Consider the following 17805-nt stretch of genomic DNA (forward strand, 5'->3'; position numbering starts at 1 on the left):
AAAAAATATAGCTCACCGTCTCGTCGTCTTTTGCTCGCAGAATGAGAATGACAGGTTACCAAAGAGGATCCATTCAAGCCAAGCAAACCGATTCTGTGCCTTTTTGGTTATCCACGGCAAGAGAGAATCTGTCCTTCCAGGACCGGCTGCCAGCATTTCTTCCTCAAAGTTGGGGGTGTTTAAGCCGTATGTGCTGGCATAGGTTCGTGACACCTCTTCCGAGAGCTTGTTTGTGCGTTGTAGCGCACACCTTGCACTTAAAGTAGTCGGTTGGCTCTCCGGAGGCGTCGACGCATGGAGAAAAGTAGAACAAAACAACTTGCTTGTTTGAGATAGCCGAAGCTGGTGGTGGGCTTGTAAGGGGGACTTCGGCCATGATGGCAATATTCACAATGAATCGCTTAAATGAAGGAAGGTCCAGCAGACTAGTTAGTAGACGAAGTAAGGAGAGTTGGTTGATAGTGCTTGTAAAAACGGTCAAGTTTTTACGCATTAATAATTCTTACGTAAAAAGTGTTATGCATTTGTAAAGTCGATGTGGCTAATGGCAGCCAATTTATGTACATTAATGTATGGCATTATGCATTATTCGGCAGCCTTGCTCGGAGACGGGGAAGTGACAATAATGCATTCTCAAGCACTTGAGTACTTCCAGTATAAATTAATCACTTGACGAGGCTGAAGCTTCGCGTGGAACGTTCAAAACCGCCTGACAAGCCAATAAAGCTTCTCGTTTGCACAAAACGCTCACAGGTAGACTGCCATTGCGCTGCAAACTCTTCTTGGTCGCGTCTTCTTGCGAATCAAAGTCATTGGAGCCGCCCGCTAGCATAACGCACTCCATCGTCTTCTGCAAAGCCAGGAAGGTGTCGTTGATCTGTCGTTTAGAGACTGCGGCATATGCGCGCTCTACACCAGCAATAAGCTCTTCTATAGGAGGCTGCATGGTGGCAATACGGACTGTCAAATCTGGATAAATACTCTTGAGGAAATTGTGGTTTAGTACCACCAGTTCTGGACTGTAGGCTGGTTGGTATTGCACCTGAATATCCCAGCCATCTATCCTTCCATGCTCAGCAACCACGGGGTCATCGGGCGTTAATCGCATTTGCTGGTTGTCAAACTGGATGAAGACTCGTCCATCGCGCAACGAGCTCGGCATCTTCATCTTGATCGCTGGAATGACGTAGGATGTAATCATCGTCTGAATCTCCTTCTTGGTGATTGTCTCTAGTACACGGAACACTCGTCCGACTCGGGATGCTGCTTGGATCCCAGGTAATACTATGGCTTCTGCGTAGGGTTCTAAAGGTGGATCGGTTACCACAAATGGCCAGACACCAAGCTTGCCGTCAAACTGTTGCCGTCGCCGACTATCCCACTGAGGCCGAGCGACGGCGATGAGGAACATCGCTTTCGTCTTCTTCGCGTCGCGACTGCCGAGTAGTGAGCACCACTTGGTGTTGATGTGCACCACGTTGAACATGTCGTCGAACACTCCGTTGGGCCGCATCTTGTCCAAGCAGAACTTGAGTCGCTCCCGTTTATTCTTATCGGAAAGCGCTGGTTTGATTGCGTTAGCGATCGTCGGCTTGGCATCGGAGTTGGAGTCCTGTTGCTCGGCAGTATTGATCACTGGGTTACCAGTCGAGTCTTCGTTCCGCAATAGACGGAATAACGTCGTGCGCGGGACACCTACAGCTGTTGACAGCGCTCGGAGCGAGCCACGTTGACTCAACGGGAGCTGCTTTACCCGCTCTAACGCAGCCGAGTAGTCCTTCTTCTTGCGTCCACAGTTGCCGCGCTTTTTGGACAATACCTGATTCATCACGACGTCGGTGGGCGCTCCAACGTCTATTGCCGCTTTCATGAGGTTCCAGACGCGCGACACCGTGTTGCGGTGCACCTCGAATTTGTCAGCAGCAGCGGTAATAACAGAGCGAGGTAGGCGAGCCTCACCCATGCTGTGTTTGAGCAGGAAATCGGCCATCGTGAGACGCTGATCGTCCGTCAGGTTGGGTTTGCGGCGTCCGTGCGTCTTGTCCTCCTGCGGCAGTTCAGGCGGATAGCTGACGTTGTCCGGCAGCTCGGTGTCTGTCAAGAGGATCGACGGGTCCGACATTGAGCTTGATGGTGAGTTGCAGAATGGAATATTTCCACCATCTATTCTGGACATCTTTTTATCAACGAATCAGTGGACGGGAAAATAAATTTTATCCACTCATAATCGATCTTTCATTCCGGAAAAAATGAACCAGAGCCCCAGTAAAAAAAACATCACCATGCTCAAGTACCAGAAGTGGCTCGCTGCATTTGTCGTGCTGCTAGCGCTGTGGCTGCTGCTGCTACGGTACGCAGCCGACCACGCCCAGGACACACGCGTGCTACAGGTGGTCACGGCGCTGCCCATGTATGCGTTGGTGACTTTCGGAGCGTACTCGCTGGGGGTTATTGCGCTGTCTGTCATGGCTGTGCAAGACTGCCCCGATGCGGCCAAGGAGTTGGACCGGCAAGTCGTGGAGGCGAAGGCTGATTTGACCAAGAAGGGATTCAAATTCTAGGCTGCAGCACTCGAAGAGCAGAAAACTCAAGTTGACGACCTGGAGAGGAGAAACACGAAGAGGAAACTACAACGGCAATTCATGCGCGATACAATGCAAATTGCAGTGAATCGAGGACTGGCATGATCAGGAGATTACAGGCATCTTGGTGGTGTGGAAAATTTGTATCTATACGGTCGTGCTCGCTTCCTGCAGCGCCAAGAAGAGTAGGATCGCTGCACGACAAGCCCATGCTGCTTCGTGTCATGCGTTTGGTACTTCCTGCTAGATTTAATAAATGTGATGTGGTCACACTAAATCCTTTCACAAATCATTATTTATGTAGCGTACACGACTGGCGATTTGGTGGATCGCAGTAGTTTCACAAGGCGCAAGTACACTCAAAGGAGCACACCTCAACTTAGCTTATAGGTCGCGTGGGTGCGGCAAGCAGGCGCGTATCGACGTAAGAATACACGCGTTAGAATTCCCAGCGTCTTCTCTCTCGATCAAGGTCTATCTCTGCTCCGTTGGACGTGTTTGGTCCAGTGTGAGCCCCGAATAAACAATCTCTCCATCCTGCCACTAATTATGGGAGGCGAGTGCGTTCCGGATCATTGCCGCGAGTGTGGAAGCAAGGACGTCGTGACGGACTTCAGCGCGGGTGACGTCGTGTGCCGCGGCTGCGGCATGATCCTCGGTGAGCGCATTATAGATGATTCCCCCGAATGGCGAACATTTGCTAATGATGATCGGGGTGGTGACCCCGCTGCGAAATCCAGGGTCGGCGACGTCGCGGACGCGCGGCTGAACAGCCTCTCGCTGTCCACGTATCTGGTCGACCCGAAGAAGGGCGGCGGGGGCGCTGACGGCGAGCCGGGGCGCAAACACAAGCGCCCCAACATCTCGTCTGACAGCGCCAAGGTCAAGAGGATGCAGCGTAATATGGCGCGCATCCAAGAAGTTGCAGATTATTTGTCGCTGCCCAAGAAGATTGTGGAGATCGCGTTGGACGTATATGCTGAAGCGGAGAAGCAGGGCGTCAATATGCGAGGACCGGAACGAGAGAGTATGGCCGTCGCCGTGCTGTTTATCGCGTGTAGGAAGGCTGGCAATGCTCGATCATTGAAGGAGTTTGAAGAAGCTTCTGGAATCCCGAAGCGACGTATTGGCAAGTCGTTTATGAGCTTGCAGCGCCGCTTGGATCTCGAAGTTAAACAAGCAACGACGGAGGAATACGTGCAGCGCTTCTGCTCGAGACTGGGGCTGCCAAACAAGACGCAGATGATAGCTCATACGGTGGCGAAGAAGGCAGATAGTCTCGATTTGTCCAATGGACAGCCGCCTGTTGCAGTGGCAGCGTCGGTGATCTACCTGGTGGCAGCTTACACGAACGCAAAGCGCTCGATCCAGGAGATTAGCGACGTAACGATGATTGGCGAGAAGAGCATGAAGAGAGTGTGCAAAGAGCTGAATAAGAGTCGCATGGTGCTTTTCGAAGGCGTGGTGATGACTTAGATCAAGACCTCGTAAGTAAACAGAAGAAGGACACACGCAGGTTCGTATATATTTAATGGGGGGACACACACCTCCTATTTGCATGGTAAGACAATCAAGAACTTGATCAGCTCTATCTGCTATTTGTTGCTTGTTCATTGCTGCATTTGACTGACTTCTGATGCTGTGCTGTTGTTGTAGCCTCTTCTTGCTGCTAGGTCGCGTTTAGATAGACATAGAGATAGACAATAGAAGAACTGGATGCGGCCTTGATGCACTACTGACTGTGGTGTAGGACTGCCGTTGTTGTACAGTACGTTGTAGTATGTTATTGACTTCCGACGCTTTTGCTTTTGGAAAACTGTGTTCTCGTCTCACTCATACACTAGCTGAGCGATTTCTATCCACGATGTATGTGTTCGTTGACATCTCTTGAGACTCCAGACGACGCCTCGGTACAGCAGCTCCTCGCGGTTGTTCAGTCGACGCAGCACCAGATCCATGTTGTCCGAGAGCTACATCGCATTAGTCCAAAGCTGTAAGTAGCGTCAATACAATGATACTCTTTGCAAGGGTACCTGTTTGGTGCATGGTTCCGAAAAGCAAAGCGACAGCCCACACGTTGTAAAGCACCACAGATATCCACACCCGTAGCATGGAAGGCACGGGAAATAGTCTTCCACAGTCTGATTGAGCACGTCCACGCAGAATTTGAACTCTCTCCGTGAAACTGCAAGCAATGACATCCAATACACAATGCACCACAAACGTAAGCTCTACTCGTAACAAACTAATGCTTCGCAAACGATGAATATCGGATCTTTGTCGCTTACTGATCCCGTCTAGTGCTGTCGGAAACACGTCATCGTATGAGGACGAATAGCCACTCACTGTCTTCATGCCGGTCGCCTCTAACCTGGCCAACACTACGAGGTTGTGGCCGTCCCCGGGCACGAGCCGCTCCGTGGACATTCGCCACAGTGTTTGTCACTAGGCGCGGTCGATGCCAATCAAACGAGCGGATACCAATGCAGCGAATCTTTTCGCCAACTATAGATAGGCTTTCCTATTCTATTGTTCATGAGCTAACGACTGCTCACAAGAAGATCGGCTTGAAAGGTTGCAAAGCAATTGAGATCAAATATACCAATATTTGTGCTTTTAGTCTAGCACTAAATACTTATAAAAGTACCCTTCAGAAGACAAACCCTTCCCAAATTGATCACTCAATGATCGTAATAGCCAGGGAGAGACTCTTTTCTCGAATGTCCGACGTTCTTCCGTCAAAAGTAAGAAACCCGAGCAGAGCCACCGCCTAGTCGTCGCGCATCCTGCTCCATTGTCTCCGTCTCTCTGCACTCCACCAGCCATGTCCACCGCCGCACGCCGACGATTAATGCGCGACTTCCGCAAGCTTCAGAACGACCCGCCGTCGGGCGTGTCAGGCGCCCCCATGGACAACAATATCATGCTCTGGCAGGCCGTCATCTTCGGGTACGACCTTCATTTTCCCAGCTTTAATTCTGTTCATCTCATTGATTATATTCATTACGACAGACCGGATGACACGCCCTGGGAAGGCGGCACCTTCAACCTGACGCTTGAATTCAGCGAAGACTACCCTAACAAGGCGCCGACTGTCAAGTTCATTACGAAAATGTTCCACCCCAACAGTACGCGAACTTAAGTTGCTTCATTTCGTGCTCCTATAATTTGCTGTTATGACTGACTAAGAGCATTTATTTCTGTTGCTACAGTCTACAACGACGGCCAGATCTGCTTGGACATCCTGCAGAACCAGTGGTCTCCGATATACGACATCTCGGCCATCCTCACGTCCATCCAGTCGCTGCTGTGCGATCCCAACCCGAACTCGCCCGCCAACTCGGAGGCCGCTCGCCTGTTCCAGGAGAACCGACGGGAGTACAATCGCCGCGTGCGCGAGATCGTCGAGCAGAGCTGGCAGGCCATCGCATAAAAAGCTCGCTCGTCGGACTCGCCGCAGCGTTGTATGGCACTGCACAGCCTCTTCTCCACTGCTTGGGATCTTGCGTGCTCGTCATTTCTTGTTAATGCGTTCTCTCTCTTCCTTTTTACTCCCGCTCCAAGCCGACTACATAGACCCAAAAGCAAAGATTGCGTCGTGCAGATCACGAGCGATGATGTCAGAGGATGAGCAGTAAGATAAAACAGAGCAGTGCAGTAGCAATGGAAAGAAGACCAGGAAAGACAATGAACTAGGCCACGAGGAACTAAAACTGAAGAGAAATACTCTGTTGCAAGCTGTTCCTTGTTGTTTCTGTTAGCTAGCAAACGGAGCTACTGCAGCTTCCTCTACGCTCTCAAGCAATTGGTTAGACTGGGCTTGAACTGGATTAAAGCGTGGCTTGATTGCAGGCGCCTTGACGGACCCTGACGCAGCAGCAGAGGCTGCAGCAGCACCGAAGGAAGACAGTTGAATATCGCATCCCAAGTCACGTAGAGCAGCGTAGGCTTCGTCACCACAGCCGCGATACTGCTGAGCGTCGCGAAGCAATGGCTCGATCGCTGGTTCATCGTGCAAGAATCTCGAACGTAACTCCACACTACGAGCCACCATGTTCCGTACTGCTAGACTCGCTTGGCGGAGCACAGCCACGTCACGGTGATGAGCCTGCATGGCTCGCGCGATTCGTCGAATAGCCCCGAGCTCGACTAGTGCACGACTATTCTCTGGAGAGCGCAGCGCAATAGCAGCCAGCGTTGCGCACGCGTTTTGTTGGATGGATGCGTCGGCTTCATGGCGCCGCATGACCAGCAAAGTCCGTTCGACACCTCCAGACTGAAGAATCGCGCGCTTTAGATCATCCGCAGCCGCCACGTTCCTGAAAACTGTAATACAGCGTTTGGCTACGGGAGCGCTGTGCTCATACGCTTGCATGACGTCTTGTACAATGGTTAACCCATCTAGATCGGCGATCTGTTGGCAGTTTTCCTCAGTTACAGCGAGCTGCTTAAGTACTGCAAGCCAGTTAACGAGCAGATCCGGTGATGTCTGTGTTGCATCAGTGCATCGTACTTGGCGCAGCACATCTAAGCTGTACGAAATCACATTACGCTCAACGAGAGCCTTGATGGTATCTTGCGCCTGCGAGAACGTCGCTCGTGGATCGTCGTTGATAGTCAATACTCGAAAGCATAGCGCCAATTGCTTCGACAGCACCTCGTTAGCCTTTGCGCTCTCTAAATACCTGCATATAGCTTCAATGCCACCTGATTTTGTAAAGTGCGCTTTGTTGTTCTCGTGCTTGACACAAGCTGCTTTCACTAGCGCTAGTACACGTGCTGCACTCTCTGGATCTTCCCGTTGTCGCTTCAACACCTCTACAAGTCGCTGCATTCCTGTGACCCCTACAAAGTCCTGGTTATCGATATTGTCGGTACACAGCAACACTAGTAAATTGCTGCAAGAGGTCACTATAGCGGTGGAATTGCAATCAAACAAAGCCAGCAGTGTATCCGCGGCATCGTTCCGTCCTGCCACCACACGAGCCTCTGGGACCTCCTCACACACGCTCTGCAACTCCGCAACGAGGCTTAGCATTCGATTGTGCTCGCTTTCAAGCTTCACGATCTTCTGCAGCTCCGAAATCAGCCGCTTTAGCCGCACAGGCAGAGGCTCGTGTCCGTCAGCCGTCTGTGCCACGCCGCTCTTAATGATATTGGATAGATCCACTCCCTGAGACTCAAACTGCTGCACGGTGTCGGCCACCGCTTCCTCCAGCGACATGTCAAAGTCCTCCACATTCTCGGCCACGCACTCGTCGAACGTCTCCTGCGAAATCTGCTTGCGCGCAATGGTCGCCATGTTGATTGCCTGCAAATCGAAAAATGACAAGTACTTCGAAGTAAATTGCAATTTCTAAAGTAAGAAACTGGATTTGATACGACAAAAGTTGCATTTACACAAGATCGCAGAGCATAATGACGGACTCTACCGACGAGCTGCTGGTCGAAGGCGTGGAGGCTCTAGAGAAATATCTCGACGACCACGAGGTGGCAAATGCTAAGCTCAAGCAAGTGCGTCTTTGTTGCAGCAACCATGCGGATCTAGAGTTATATTGACGTTGCCTGGAACAGGGGTTTCTGATGCTGACGAAGGCCAAGCTGCGGCTACCAGAGCACGCACTGACGGAGATCTCGTATCACGAGGAGTTTGTGGCGTCTCGGGTAGTGGCTCTGGATTCTGGTGGAAACTGGCGCATACAGGATGCCTCTGAGGAGACAGTACAGGAGAGGAGTAGCGGCGACTCAATACGCCATCGGAGAGCAGCCAAGAACTGTCAGGAAGAGCCAAGAAACACAAATGTTGGAATGAACACGGACACATTGCTATGGTTCAGCTCGTTACCGCCCAGTGATCTTCGTCTGGCGCAAAAGCAGTTCTCGAACGGTACGCTACTATTTGGCTTATTTGCATGCAAGGGTTTCATTTTATTCATTTGCTGACTTATCTTACAGGGCTGCAAGCATTGTTAGTGGCAGCAGCATCCGCGCATAAAGTTCAGCGAGCTGTGTACGGAGTTACTAGCACTCGTCCTTAAGACAACTCAATGGCTAAGAGTTTCAAGGTTATTGCTTATGCGGACACGAGGAGGCTCTATCTTGGTGCCACTCGCGACGTATTCGCTTACACCGATTGCCGCTGGTCGAACCGGCCCGGTTTTCGACTGAACATGTTGGCAACACGCTCCTTCACCTTGTCCATGGCCATATCGAGTCTAATACCTTGTTCTTTAATGAAGGACACGTTCATCTCTTTCCCAGTGTATCCGCGCTGCAAGTTGCGGCGGATGAAGGTGTCATACTCAGCGACAATTCGTATGATCAGGTCTGATGTCGAGATACCATCAGTGCGTCGGGTCTCGAGGAACTTGCCCATGGCTTTGATTCGCGCATACACATCTCCCTCAGCTGACTCGCCCGACGTGTCCGAGTACGGCAGTGCGTCATGACACACGTAGTCGATTTTGTGTTTCTCGAGGAAAGCATCGTTGATGACCCAAGGAGCGTCCTCAACCACTTCGTCCACCCACTTGCAGTGACGTAGCGACTCGTAGCGCTCCTTGTCCGTCATAACTGTGCGGCCTTTGAGTCTGTGCGTGACCTCGTCATTGCAGCAGCCAACCAGCAAGTACGTGTTCGGATAGGTTTCTTTGCATTGCTGCAGAGCCTTGGCATGTCCAAAGTGGAAGAGATCGAAGATGCCATCAGCATATAGACGCAGAGGGCGGCCAGTGAGTGTGCCGGGTTCGCCTTCTTGCAGAGTCTTGCGAAACGGAGCGGAGCTGGTTGAGTCGGTGCTTGTGCCACTAGAAGCGTCGATGCTCAAAGGCTTGTCGATACTAAGCTCTTGCTCGGGTTCGTTGTTCATGTTCTGCAAGGTATTCAAAACAGTGAAAATTAGTGCTAATTCGAAGACACGAAACCAAGGTTGCGTCGGCCTACCGGAGCCATGTTCGAGTGTAGTTCTTGGGCTTGTTTGTTGCAGAGAGAAAGCTAGAATGACTGAGGGATACCTCCTTCAGCACCGCGGCAGCACCTCAGATGGTGGGGTTCGCCTCCTCAGCGACATACCTCATTCAGTTACGCATTGCCGTTGGTGGGTGGCAGAGGACGGCTGCGATGCTCTCGATGAGGACGAGCACCAAAAAAAAATGAAGCACTTCAACATTGGTGTGGGTCACATGATGCACCATCACTCCTAAGTTCGCACTCTCGTACTTTGCTCTCGATTTTTTTTTCCAACTGCGATGACGATCGACCACGTCATGCAGCCCGGCGAGGACAGCGTACTGGTGGCGCGGCTTGCGAGCCGCCATTTCCGACCTGGGAGCGTCGTCAAGGGAGTCGTGCGTCTCGCGAGTCACCAGCAGAAGCCCGACGCTCACTCGGAGATTGCCCACGTGGTGGCCCAAGTTCATGGCCACGTCACAGTGGACAGCAACCTGCTGACACTACCGGTCATGGACTTGGAGCGAAGCCCCTCGGAGGACGACAGGATGGGTGCAGAGTTGCCCGATGTACTTAAATTCCCAGGCGACACGGGCACGTGCATCTACCGCTCGGCACCATCCGTGCTGCTGTCGGATATCAACATCGCACCGACTCAGTCCGAGCTTGAAGCAGCCGCTGCAAAGAGTCATGGAGCTGTTGATCCTGTAGCTGAGGCTGCCCAAGAGGAGACAGCGGAGCGCTGCACACGGGAGTTCGCCATTGCGTTGCCAAAGAGTATCTGCCCCACATTCCGCGGCTCGTCCGCGAGAGTCTTTTATGTGGTCTCCATCACGGCGCAATGTGCAATTGCCGGGAGCAAGCCTGTGTCAGTGCATTTGCCGTTTGAGGTGTATGGCTCGGAGTATGTTTTCGAGGCCGGCACCGTGGCTAGTGCAAGCCACATCGCTGCGAGTCAGCAAAAGAGCGATGACAGTGCTGCGTCTGGGGATAAGAGTGCTGAGACCACGCCCAAGAAGCAGCAGGTAGTGGGTGGAATTACTCGCGCTGGACGGAGTATATCGTTGGCACCGGCACCTGTCGGCGTGCGTACGGGTAGTGAGATTGCGTTCGAGCTGCGTCCTTCACTCATGCACGGCCGAGTGGAAACGGAACAGATGCAGCGCGCACAGACGAGCATTTTCACGATTGGCAAGGACAGTAGCCATCTCGTGCGCTTCCTGCTGACAAAGCAGTTCTACCAGCCAGGTGAGGTACTGCTTGGTGTATTTGACTTCACTCGCGCCAGTATCCCGTGCTACGAGGTCTCGGCTACGCTGTGTCTAGAGGAGACGCTTTCGTCTATGGCGCTGGATCCCGACCGCGTTGTGCAGTCCAAGGTATTCAGCAGCTTCCACGAGCGCACGCTGGGTGTACTGCAAACGAACGTGCGCTTCAGTATCCCGCACGACGCGCTGCCGACCATCAAAACGGACCTGGTGCGCTTCCAGTGGTTACTGCAGTTCGAGTTTTCTGCTGGAGCACCCCCACAAAAGGGAAGCAGCGATGCTCCGGTAGAGCAGCAGCGACAAACGTTCCAGTGGCAAGTGCCGATCGTCGTACAGCCTGCGGTGGCTACAGAGCGCAATCAGCTCGCCAATGTGCCGCACAAGCTCTACTTCGGTAGCACTCGTGTGGCATCGCTGTCGGGTGCCTGATTAACTACGCTACCCTATTAACAAGCGTATACCCCCTTTTTGTTATGTGAATACTTGGCTCAAGACGATTCTTTAAACAGCTTGCCGACCTTTGTCTTATCATATCCTAGGAAAGAGCATTTCATGATGTTGAAGTGGCTGATGGTGACGCGTCACATTTGCAAACGGACATAAACTGACTGAAATTGGTACTTTCCGTACTTAATCGCACAAAGTACGAGGACTTAATTTTTGCTTCGGTGTCACAACAGTTTTCGACGAACAGCAACAGAAGAGCAAAGATGGCGAGAAAGGTGCGCTCTTCCCCATAGCCTTGCGCGATTCCTCGCGTCCTAGTGCGATGTCGAGTCTCCTCCGCTGCAAATGTTGCAAAATTTGCAGCGGAGATACTCCTACATTTTTATATTTAAAGTTGAAGAATGACTGAGGGGGCCGTTTGATATGTAGAGACGTGCCAACGAGATGAACAACGCCGAGGAGGCCGAGGCCGACCACCACTCACCTGCCGCTGAGGAGACGAAGCCGACGAATGAGGAGCCGAAGGAGGCTAACGATAACAGCAGCGTCAGCAGCCAGGAGGGGTCAACTGAGCCGCAGCCGGAGCCTTATCGCAAGAAACTGAAAGAGGGCGAGCCGGGTACCCTCACTGGCCGCCCCCTGCGTCTGTATGCCGACGGTATCTTCGATCTCTTCCACTTTGGTCATGCCAAGGCTCTGCAGCAATGCAAGGAAGCCTACCCGAACACGTATCTGCTGGTTGGATGCTGCAGTGACGAGATTACGCACAAACTCAAAGGCCGTACCGTCATGACGGACAAGGAACGCTATGAATCACTTCGTCACTGTAAGTGGGTGGACGAGGTGGTGGAAGACGCACCCTGGGTACTCTCGGATGAGTTCCTGGAGAAGCACAAGATCGATTACGTGTGCCACGACGCACTGCCGTACTCGGACGCTTCGGGTGAGGCATCGGAGGGCGATGTGTACGCTCGTATTAAGGCGATGGGCAAATTCTTGGAGACTCGGCGTACGGATGGCATCTCTACGTCGGATCTGATTATCCGGATCATCGCCGAATACGACACGTTCATTCGTCGTAACCTGGCGCGTGGATACTCGGGCAAGGACATGAACGTCCCGTTCATCAAGGAGAAGAGCATCAAGTTTGATATGGCAGTAGATAAGGTGCGCAACGACGTCGACGGCTTCGTGCACAAGTGGATGAACAAGGCCGATGAGATGCAGCACAACTTCCTGGAGCTGTTCAGCAAAGAAGGCCGTCTGGTAAGTTTCAAGCATCGTTGTCGATGTTGACAGCCTTATTAACAGCGTTGTCTTCTGTGCTCTTGTTGCTATATAGCGCACATCGTTCCGCAAACGCCGAAAGATCATCAAGGAGCGATTGTCGGAGCGTATGTCGGAGATGGCGCGTGAAGGGCTGTGCTAAATGAAGCTGCTGTTGGTGTTCTCAAGCCCCTCTTGCTTAGACTTGAGGTGGTAAAAGAGAAAATCAGGTTCAGGTCTTTATCTTTGAATTGTGCATCTTGGTTTCTATGGTGATTGAATCATTAACTGAGCAATGAATGGTATTTCGCTTATGTGTACCCGTGTTGTTTCATCCCGTGCGTCGCCACGTTCAGCACGACGCGCACTTTGCCTGCAGATGTGACTCGTGTAACCTCGCGGCTATCACTTTGGGCTACGAACTTGGAGTCGAAGTATTCGGGTGGGGAACCCGTTAACCACGCTATAAACTGCTGTATCCGTGACGACGACATTGGCCGAAATAGCGGCACCTCACGCACAGAGCAGCCAGGTGACACTGGGAACGCGACGGAGCCGTAGCCCCGTACCACGTCGCGACCCAGTGCGTCGAGTCCATACAGACTAAGTACCAAGCGAGGCCAGCCGAATGGGTTGGTACTTTTGAATGATACATCGATAGGGAAGTTGAGCAGGATTTCGTCTTCGTTGCTGGCTAGATACGCAATCTGCGAGAGTCCGTTCTCAGCTCCCTGTAGCCCAAATGCTCGCGGTAAGTTCCTTTAGTAGTGACAACGGTACTGTAATAGGGACATACATGAAGTACGCGCCAGTCAACGCCGTAGGTTATGGTATAACGGCAGTACACATTCGTAACACCTGGATACTACTAGCGGGAATAGTTTAGATATTACGCTTGAGTGGATCATTCGCTTTATTAACGTACATGTACCCTCTCCACTTGGCCTGAGCAGATGACCTGGAATCCAGCGGCAGGCTGCGCCATTTGCATGGACGTTGGCATAGGTGTCACCGTCGCTGGAGCATCACCATGTTTTCCAGCTATACTCCCAGCCTTCCTCAGCCGTAGTCGCTCCAATGCTTTGGCCACCGCGTCGTCGGCAGCGGTTGCCATCTTGAAGTGTGTCGCTTCAGATCATAGCGCAACATCACCAACTTATGTTGCTTAAAGCAACTTAAACCACTAACCCCCCAAAATCAAGGCCGACCACCAAAGCGCCGAGTGATGGCAGATCGGGCGGAGTCGGCGGACGAACGCGCGCTGCGCCGCGAGCTACAGGAACTAGCCAAGAAGCGAGAGGTGCTCGACAGCTCCAGTACGTCCAGCAGTATATGTCTCTGTTTTTACGCGGGCTTTAGTCGCTGTAGCTGCTCACTAAGCCACATGTTGCGTTGCGATCTTTCATCTAATTACTCGTCTGCGCTTTCCTCCAATCTACAGAGCGTCGAGGAAGTGGAACATCATCGAAAAGCGTAGCAGGTCGGCGTAACGTACTTGCACGACTCGGTGGCGAGCCCACACGGGCAGGAGGCGGCCGACACGTTGTTCAGCTGAAGGAAAACAGTCGGGGTAACGCCTCGAGGAGACCGGGAAAACGCGATAGCGAGGACAACAATCAGAATAATGCCGCGAAAAGACAGAGACTGCATTCCGCAGTAACGAGGCCGGAGGGTGCTCATCACGAAGAGAAAGCAGAGACTAGCAGAGCTTCCACTTCAGCTGCTTCTCCCTCTGCAAACAGCGCTCGTACACAGGAGAGGAAGCAACGCGCTGTGGCGCCGTATGCACAGAAGGAAGGCATTGCACGTAGTAGACGCATGTTTGGCGCATTGATGGGCCATCTAGGCAAGGCAAAGCGGCAGATTGAGAAGGATACCGACTTGTTTAAGCGCCAAGACACGAAGCAGCATGAAGCTGAGCAAAGAGAGAAGTTGCAGAGCCAGAACCTTGAAATCCAGGCTCGTCATGAAGCTGAGGTGGCTCGATTGGAGGCGCTTATAGTGCGAACTGAGCTTGATAGAAGCGAACAGATAGCACGGGCCAAACTAGAGCACTTGCAGATGCTCCGGAAGAGCGAGAGCCAATCCAAGTTCTTGGTTACTATTGCATCTCCGCCGATCTATTACCTTCCAGCAAAGCACACGAAGGAGACCAAGGAGCTGGTTGCTGCGTCGATGGAAGCTCATGAAGCCAAGATGAAAGCGAGTGTCCAGACTCACGAGGAAAAGCTACGGAAGCTGGAAGCGGAGTTTGTGACGAAGTTGGAGAAGCTCCGTGAAGATTTAGACGGTTTACGCGAGGCTGAGAAGGAGAGGGCAACAGAGAAACGGGTGAAGAAGGATGATGTGGTGGATGAAGACATGGATCATGTCAGCAAAGAACCCGAGGAGGATAGGAAGGAGGGGGATGACAGTGACGAGGAGATGTCCAATGGCTCACGTAAAGATTCGACTATGGAAGTTGAAAACGAGGACGTGTCTGAAGAACATGATGCTACTGAAGCAAGGAGGAGTGATGATGGAGAAAATAATAACAAATCTGCAGACACGGAGGTTAAAGGAGAGAAGGGTTCATTTCCACGCAAAACATTGAACGGCGCCAAAGTGGCTCGCAGCGATACAGAGACTTCATCTCCCAGTCGAGTGAAGGAGGATGAGAAAACGGTAGAGCAGATAAAGGAGAAATCAGAGCGCCCGGAACAGAGCGAAGAGGCTGCTGTTACGAAGGAGAGCGCGTCAAATGGTGACAGTGCGAAGATGGAGAATAATAACGTCAATGCTGAAGCACATGCTGAGTTGAAGGAGGACCCGGCGGTCGATATCGACAAGATGAAGGTGACCGAGCTGCGAGCGGAGCTCAAAAAGCGCGGGCTCGACACCAAGGGGCTCAAGGCCAAACTCGTGCAGCGACTCAAGCAGGCGATGCATGGAGACGACGAATCCAAGTAGTTTCGTATTTATGCTGGGCATACACGACAATACACCAGACTTTGATACCTGCACGCAATCAACGCTGTCTTGCCTCTCACAAAATGCTAAAACTTGAAAAAAAAAAATTGGTGAACATCAAATTATGTGATTATAGAGGGTTGAAACACTGTTGTACGAATGTATCTTGAATGACTCCTTGCTGCAACCTTCGCACAACCTTTGCGGGCAGTTGCGCGATGATGCGTCGCCGTTGAGGCTTGGGCTTCACGTGGATTTGTATGTGCCTCTTTGTACTAGAGAGAAGCTCAGCTAGAAGAGAAGCATACCCAAGCAGCCCTCGCCAGCGCCATTGCGAGTACGTGACGCCATCGTTTGCATCCCCTCCATCTCCATCGCGAAACAGACCGACCAGCGCAGTAGATAACGACCGGGAGTTCCGTCTTCTCGAGCGGGAAGAGAGAGTACGTAGCAGCGACCAGATCAGCCTCGTCGTCCTCAGGCACCATGGGCAGCGCCAGCAGTAAAGCAGGCGACGCCAACCCCAAGAACTTGGGCGCAGATCCGAACGACCCCAACGCGTTCCCGCTGCACCACCATCCGTACTACAATCAGGCACAACAGCAACAGGGTCGTAACTATGACGGTAGCAGTGAGGGTAAGAATCCGCAGCAGCCCTATTTTGCAGGCCAACACAATGCCACCGAGGCTATGGAGGTAGATCCGCCCACAGAGACCTCTTCAGAGGTATCTTACGCAGACGGAGAGATGGCTACAGCGCAGATGGATGTAAAAGGCGGCGAGAACGGCAAGGGGAACAATGCACAGACTGCGGACGTCACAGTGCCGCCTGGGGAGGACGTCGTGCCCATGGTGTTCAAATGGGAACACGGCGGCCGCAACGTGTTCATCACTGGCACATTCAACGGGTGGGACAAGCAGTGTCCCATGCACCGATCCGGCAACGATTTCACCTACATCGCCAACCTCACGCGGGGGAAGCACATGTACAAGTTTGTGGTGGACGACGACTGGCGGTTCGCACCCGACCAGCTCACAATGGCAGATGTGGAAGGCAACGTAAATAACTATGTGGATGTATCGGACTTTGCGCCGCTCTCCGACTTTGATGGTAAGAACAAGCAGGACGACGACGAAGACCCCGAGAACCCGTACTCACGGTACATCCCCGAGATCGACGAGTACACGAAGGAGCCACCTCCGCTTCCACCTCACTTACGGCACATTATTTTGAATAAGGTATGATAGGCACGTTGACTTTGTTAGGGGTTTCTGCCTGATCCTAACTCACGTGTTTTTGCGTCTTGTAGGCACCGCCGACCGTCGATGGTCGATTGCTGCCTGTGCCTCAGCACGTGGCGCTCAACCATCTATACTGCACAGCAATCAAGGACGGCATGATGGTGCTGGGCATCACCAACCGCTACAAGCAGAAGTTCGTGACTACCGTTTATTATAGCCTCATGCCCGGCGCCAATTAGGGCTCTTGGTGGCAAACTCAGGTAGAAAGAACAAATGGGAGGAAGCTCGAAGCACAGTCGTGAATGATCCAAGTGTTGGACGCGGCGTGGGGCATGCAGTGCGCGTGCCTTGCTTCAGCTTCTGTAGGAAGTAGACACTCTTTTTTTGGTAATGGAGCTGCTCGCGATGGTCGTAAGCGAGCGGCCAGGGCATGGCCAACCTAGGAATGGCGAAGTCCTAAAGCAATGACAAGCGAACACACTATCTTCGCCTTTCCGAGCCATCACCACAACTCCTACGACGCATGATAAACACAGTCACACTCGAGCGCAAAAACAATAAACATATTTTTGTTTTTTTTTCTTCCTCTGCAGTGCTTGCGCCAGGGCATTCAATATGAACTGGGTCGTGTTGCTCCCGCTCTTGTCCATCAAAACTGCTTGCTTCCGTCTTCTATCGTTGGAAAGAGCTTCAGTCCGAGCCTTGGACACAGACTGCAGCTGTTGTTATCTGTTTATACGTAGATCTCGGCCCATAGAAAGAGGAAAAGAGAGCCGAAGCCCAGCAGCAAAGCGGCAATAAAGGCCAATACCAGCTCCACGATCGCGTTCTTCTTGGGGGCCACGGCACGCGTGAAGAAGAGCGCCATGAAGACCAACCCTGTCAGCAGGAGCGCGACCGTCAGGAAGCCATAGCTCTCCGGGTCCACAGGGCTCGCATACGGGATTTCCTGCAGCACACAGACACAGTAGAAATCATTAGTATCTGCAGACTATACTCAAGCGAGCACAGTAGCAATCCACACGCGCACCATTTCCATCGTGGCGAAGTATCGAGATCTGCTTGGAGCTCTTGCTTGACTGACACGTATGAATACTTTCAAA

The 17805-nt window shown here is 52.2% G+C and overlaps 14 protein-coding genes across 19 annotated transcripts in view; 8 read left to right on the top strand and 6 right to left on the bottom strand.

Annotated features, from left to right (window-relative positions):
- PPTG_23412 (hypothetical protein) overlaps positions 1-2122 on the bottom strand; it is a gene marked incomplete at both ends in the record, with an annotated part of 4113 nt that extends 1991 nt beyond the window's left edge. Inside the window, one exon of the mRNA XM_008910402.1 lies at positions 752-2122. Within this exon, the coding sequence (XP_008908650.1) occupies positions 752-2122 (1371 nt within the window). The remainder of the gene's footprint in view (positions 1-751) is intronic.
- A 119-nt stretch (positions 2123-2241) lies between these two features.
- Positions 2242-2860, top strand: PPTG_13931 (hypothetical protein). Its single transcript, XM_008910403.1, has one exon. The coding sequence runs from the start codon at positions 2250-2252 to the stop codon at positions 2559-2561; it is 312 nt and encodes a 103-aa protein (XP_008908651.1). The 5' UTR covers positions 2242-2249; the 3' UTR covers positions 2562-2860.
- A 65-nt stretch (positions 2861-2925) lies between these two features.
- PPTG_13932 (hypothetical protein) lies at positions 2926-4488 on the top strand. The gene is made up of 2 exons (XM_008910404.1): positions 2926-4143; positions 4239-4488. The coding sequence occupies exon 1, from the start codon at positions 3132-3134 to the stop codon at positions 4056-4058; it is 927 nt and encodes a 308-aa protein (XP_008908652.1). The 5' UTR covers positions 2926-3131; the 3' UTR covers positions 4059-4143; positions 4239-4488.
- Positions 4186-5183, bottom strand: PPTG_13933 (hypothetical protein). 3 transcript variants are annotated; one of them, XM_008910405.1, is made up of 3 exons: positions 4871-5183; positions 4616-4767; positions 4186-4552 (listed from the first exon to the last, which is right to left on the bottom strand). In XM_008910405.1, the coding sequence occupies exons 1-3, from the start codon at positions 5007-5009 to the stop codon at positions 4412-4414; spliced, it is 432 nt and encodes a 143-aa protein (XP_008908653.1). In that variant the 5' UTR covers positions 5010-5183; the 3' UTR covers positions 4186-4411. The 3 variants fall into 3 exon arrangements, with proteins under 3 accessions (XP_008908653.1, XP_008908655.1, XP_008908654.1); XM_008910407.1 differs by having other exon boundaries at positions 4186-4573; XM_008910406.1 differs by having other exon boundaries at positions 4186-4767.
- A 105-nt stretch (positions 5184-5288) lies between these two features.
- Positions 5289-7305, top strand: PPTG_13934 (ubiquitin-conjugating enzyme E2 2). Its single transcript, XM_008910408.1, has 3 exons — positions 5289-5531; positions 5595-5710; positions 5795-7305. The coding sequence occupies exons 1-3, from the start codon at positions 5407-5409 to the stop codon at positions 6013-6015; spliced, it is 462 nt and encodes a 153-aa protein (XP_008908656.1). The 5' UTR covers positions 5289-5406; the 3' UTR covers positions 6016-7305.
- On the bottom strand, positions 6307-7925 carry PPTG_13935 (hypothetical protein). Its single transcript, XM_008910409.1, has one exon. It carries the CDS (start codon positions 7882-7884, stop codon positions 6340-6342), a length of 1545 nt encoding a protein of 514 aa, XP_008908657.1. The 5' UTR covers positions 7885-7925; the 3' UTR covers positions 6307-6339.
- Positions 7871-9069, top strand: PPTG_13936. 2 transcript variants are annotated; one of them, XM_008910411.1, is made up of 4 exons: positions 7871-8096; positions 8157-8469; positions 8538-8754; positions 8822-9069. In XM_008910411.1, exons 1-3 carry the CDS (start codon positions 8001-8003, stop codon positions 8618-8620), a joined length of 492 nt encoding a protein of 163 aa, XP_008908659.1. In that variant the 5' UTR covers positions 7871-8000; the 3' UTR covers positions 8621-8754; positions 8822-9069. The 2 variants fall into 2 exon arrangements, with proteins under 2 accessions (XP_008908659.1, XP_008908658.1); XM_008910410.1 differs by having other exon boundaries at positions 8538-9069.
- On the bottom strand, positions 8474-9755 carry PPTG_13937 (hypothetical protein). The gene is made up of 2 exons (XM_008910412.1): positions 9525-9755; positions 8474-9453 (listed from the first exon to the last, which is right to left on the bottom strand). The coding sequence occupies exons 1-2, from the start codon at positions 9531-9533 to the stop codon at positions 8707-8709; spliced, it is 756 nt and encodes a 251-aa protein (XP_008908660.1). The 5' UTR covers positions 9534-9755; the 3' UTR covers positions 8474-8706.
- Positions 9756-9787: 32 nt separating this feature from the next.
- Positions 9788-11316, top strand: PPTG_13938 (hypothetical protein). Its single transcript, XM_008910413.1, has one exon. The coding sequence runs from the start codon at positions 9830-9832 to the stop codon at positions 11225-11227; it is 1398 nt and encodes a 465-aa protein (XP_008908661.1). The 5' UTR covers positions 9788-9829; the 3' UTR covers positions 11228-11316.
- Positions 11317-11470: 154 nt separating this feature from the next.
- PPTG_13939 (hypothetical protein) lies at positions 11471-13444 on the top strand. 3 transcript variants are annotated; one of them, XM_008910414.1, is made up of 3 exons: positions 11471-11520; positions 11675-12511; positions 12588-13444. In XM_008910414.1, exons 1-3 carry the CDS (start codon positions 11509-11511, stop codon positions 12672-12674), a joined length of 936 nt encoding a protein of 311 aa, XP_008908662.1. In that variant the 5' UTR covers positions 11471-11508; the 3' UTR covers positions 12675-13444. The 3 variants fall into 3 exon arrangements, with proteins under 3 accessions (XP_008908662.1, XP_008908663.1, XP_008908664.1); XM_008910415.1 differs by having other exon boundaries at positions 11471-12511; XM_008910416.1 differs by having other exon boundaries at positions 11675-13444.
- On the bottom strand, positions 12667-13673 carry PPTG_13940 (hypothetical protein). The gene is made up of 3 exons (XM_008910417.1): positions 13437-13673; positions 13308-13376; positions 12667-13242 (listed from the first exon to the last, which is right to left on the bottom strand). The coding sequence occupies exons 1-3, from the start codon at positions 13623-13625 to the stop codon at positions 12823-12825; spliced, it is 678 nt and encodes a 225-aa protein (XP_008908665.1). The 5' UTR covers positions 13626-13673; the 3' UTR covers positions 12667-12822.
- PPTG_13941 (hypothetical protein) lies at positions 13550-15581 on the top strand. The gene is made up of 2 exons (XM_008910418.1): positions 13550-13827; positions 13953-15581. The coding sequence occupies exons 1-2, from the start codon at positions 13737-13739 to the stop codon at positions 15458-15460; spliced, it is 1599 nt and encodes a 532-aa protein (XP_008908666.1). The 5' UTR covers positions 13550-13736; the 3' UTR covers positions 15461-15581.
- A 92-nt stretch (positions 15582-15673) lies between these two features.
- PPTG_13942 (hypothetical protein) lies at positions 15674-17280 on the top strand. The gene is made up of 2 exons (XM_008910419.1): positions 15674-16699; positions 16771-17280. The coding sequence occupies exons 1-2, from the start codon at positions 15947-15949 to the stop codon at positions 16939-16941; spliced, it is 924 nt and encodes a 307-aa protein (XP_008908667.1). The 5' UTR covers positions 15674-15946; the 3' UTR covers positions 16942-17280.
- Positions 17242-17800, bottom strand: PPTG_13943 (hypothetical protein). The gene is made up of 2 exons (XM_008910420.1): positions 17733-17800; positions 17242-17651 (listed from the first exon to the last, which is right to left on the bottom strand). The coding sequence occupies exons 1-2, from the start codon at positions 17739-17741 to the stop codon at positions 17436-17438; spliced, it is 225 nt and encodes a 74-aa protein (XP_008908668.1). The 5' UTR covers positions 17742-17800; the 3' UTR covers positions 17242-17435.
- Between the last annotated feature and the right edge of the window lie 5 nt (positions 17801-17805).

The sequence above is a fragment of the Phytophthora parasitica genome, assembly GCF_000247585.1.
Source record: "Phytophthora parasitica INRA-310 unplaced genomic scaffold supercont2.37, whole genome shotgun sequence".
Taxonomy (NCBI): Eukaryota; Oomycota; class Peronosporomycetes; order Peronosporales; family Peronosporaceae; genus Phytophthora; species Phytophthora nicotianae.

What these genes read in the sequence shown, in the direction of transcription:
- PPTG_13931 (XM_008910403.1), top strand. Translation starts at nt 2,250, where the DNA reads ATGAACCAGAGCCCCAGTAAAAAAAACATCACCATGCTCAAGTACCAG.
- PPTG_13932 (XM_008910404.1), top strand. Translation starts at nt 3,132, where the DNA reads ATGGGAGGCGAGTGCGTTCCGGATCATTGCCGCGAGTGTGGAAGCAAG.
- PPTG_13933 (XM_008910405.1), bottom strand. Translation starts at nt 5,009, where the DNA reads ATGTCCACGGAGCGGCTCGTGCCCGGGGACGGCCACAACCTCGTAGTG. An exon ending in GACAGCACTAGACGGGATCA is followed by an intron (nt 4,768 to 4,870) that starts GTAAGCGACAAA and finishes CATTGCTTGCAG; the next exon opens with TTTCACGGAGAGAGTTCAAA. An exon ending in CGGAACCATGCACCAAACAG is followed by an intron (nt 4,553 to 4,615) that starts GTACCCTTGCAA and finishes AATGCGATGTAG; the next exon opens with CTCTCGGACAACATGGATCT.
- PPTG_13934 (XM_008910408.1), top strand. Translation starts at nt 5,407, where the DNA reads ATGTCCACCGCCGCACGCCGACGATTAATGCGCGACTTCCGCAAGCTT. An exon ending in TGGCAGGCCGTCATCTTCGG is followed by an intron (nt 5,532 to 5,594) that starts GTACGACCTTCA and finishes TCATTACGACAG; the next exon opens with ACCGGATGACACGCCCTGGG. An exon ending in GAAAATGTTCCACCCCAACA is followed by an intron (nt 5,711 to 5,794) that starts GTACGCGAACTT and finishes CTGTTGCTACAG; the next exon opens with TCTACAACGACGGCCAGATC.
- PPTG_13935 (XM_008910409.1), bottom strand. Translation starts at nt 7,884, where the DNA reads ATGGCGACCATTGCGCGCAAGCAGATTTCGCAGGAGACGTTCGACGAG.
- PPTG_13936 (XM_008910410.1), top strand. Translation starts at nt 8,001, where the DNA reads ATGACGGACTCTACCGACGAGCTGCTGGTCGAAGGCGTGGAGGCTCTA. An exon ending in CAAATGCTAAGCTCAAGCAA is followed by an intron (nt 8,097 to 8,156) that starts GTGCGTCTTTGT and finishes TGCCTGGAACAG; the next exon opens with GGGTTTCTGATGCTGACGAA. An exon ending in GCAAAAGCAGTTCTCGAACG is followed by an intron (nt 8,470 to 8,537) that starts GTACGCTACTAT and finishes CTTATCTTACAG; the next exon opens with GGCTGCAAGCATTGTTAGTG.
- PPTG_13938 (XM_008910413.1), top strand. Translation starts at nt 9,830, where the DNA reads ATGACGATCGACCACGTCATGCAGCCCGGCGAGGACAGCGTACTGGTG.
- PPTG_13939 (XM_008910414.1), top strand. An exon ending in TCAGCAAAGAAGGCCGTCTG is followed by an intron (nt 12,512 to 12,587) that starts GTAAGTTTCAAG and finishes GTTGCTATATAG; the next exon opens with CGCACATCGTTCCGCAAACG.
- PPTG_13940 (XM_008910417.1), bottom strand. Translation starts at nt 13,625, where the DNA reads ATGGCAACCGCTGCCGACGACGCGGTGGCCAAAGCATTGGAGCGACTA. An exon ending in GCCAAGTGGAGAGGGTACAT is followed by an intron (nt 13,377 to 13,436) that starts GTACGTTAATAA and finishes TCCCGCTAGTAG; the next exon opens with TATCCAGGTGTTACGAATGT. An exon ending in TTGACTGGCGCGTACTTCAT is followed by an intron (nt 13,243 to 13,307) that starts GTATGTCCCTAT and finishes TTTGGGCTACAG; the next exon opens with GGAGCTGAGAACGGACTCTC.
- PPTG_13941 (XM_008910418.1), top strand. Translation starts at nt 13,737, where the DNA reads ATGGCAGATCGGGCGGAGTCGGCGGACGAACGCGCGCTGCGCCGCGAG. An exon ending in AGAGGTGCTCGACAGCTCCA is followed by an intron (nt 13,828 to 13,952) that starts GTACGTCCAGCA and finishes TCCAATCTACAG; the next exon opens with AGCGTCGAGGAAGTGGAACA.
- PPTG_13942 (XM_008910419.1), top strand. Translation starts at nt 15,947, where the DNA reads ATGGGCAGCGCCAGCAGTAAAGCAGGCGACGCCAACCCCAAGAACTTG. An exon ending in GGCACATTATTTTGAATAAG is followed by an intron (nt 16,700 to 16,770) that starts GTATGATAGGCA and finishes TGCGTCTTGTAG; the next exon opens with GCACCGCCGACCGTCGATGG.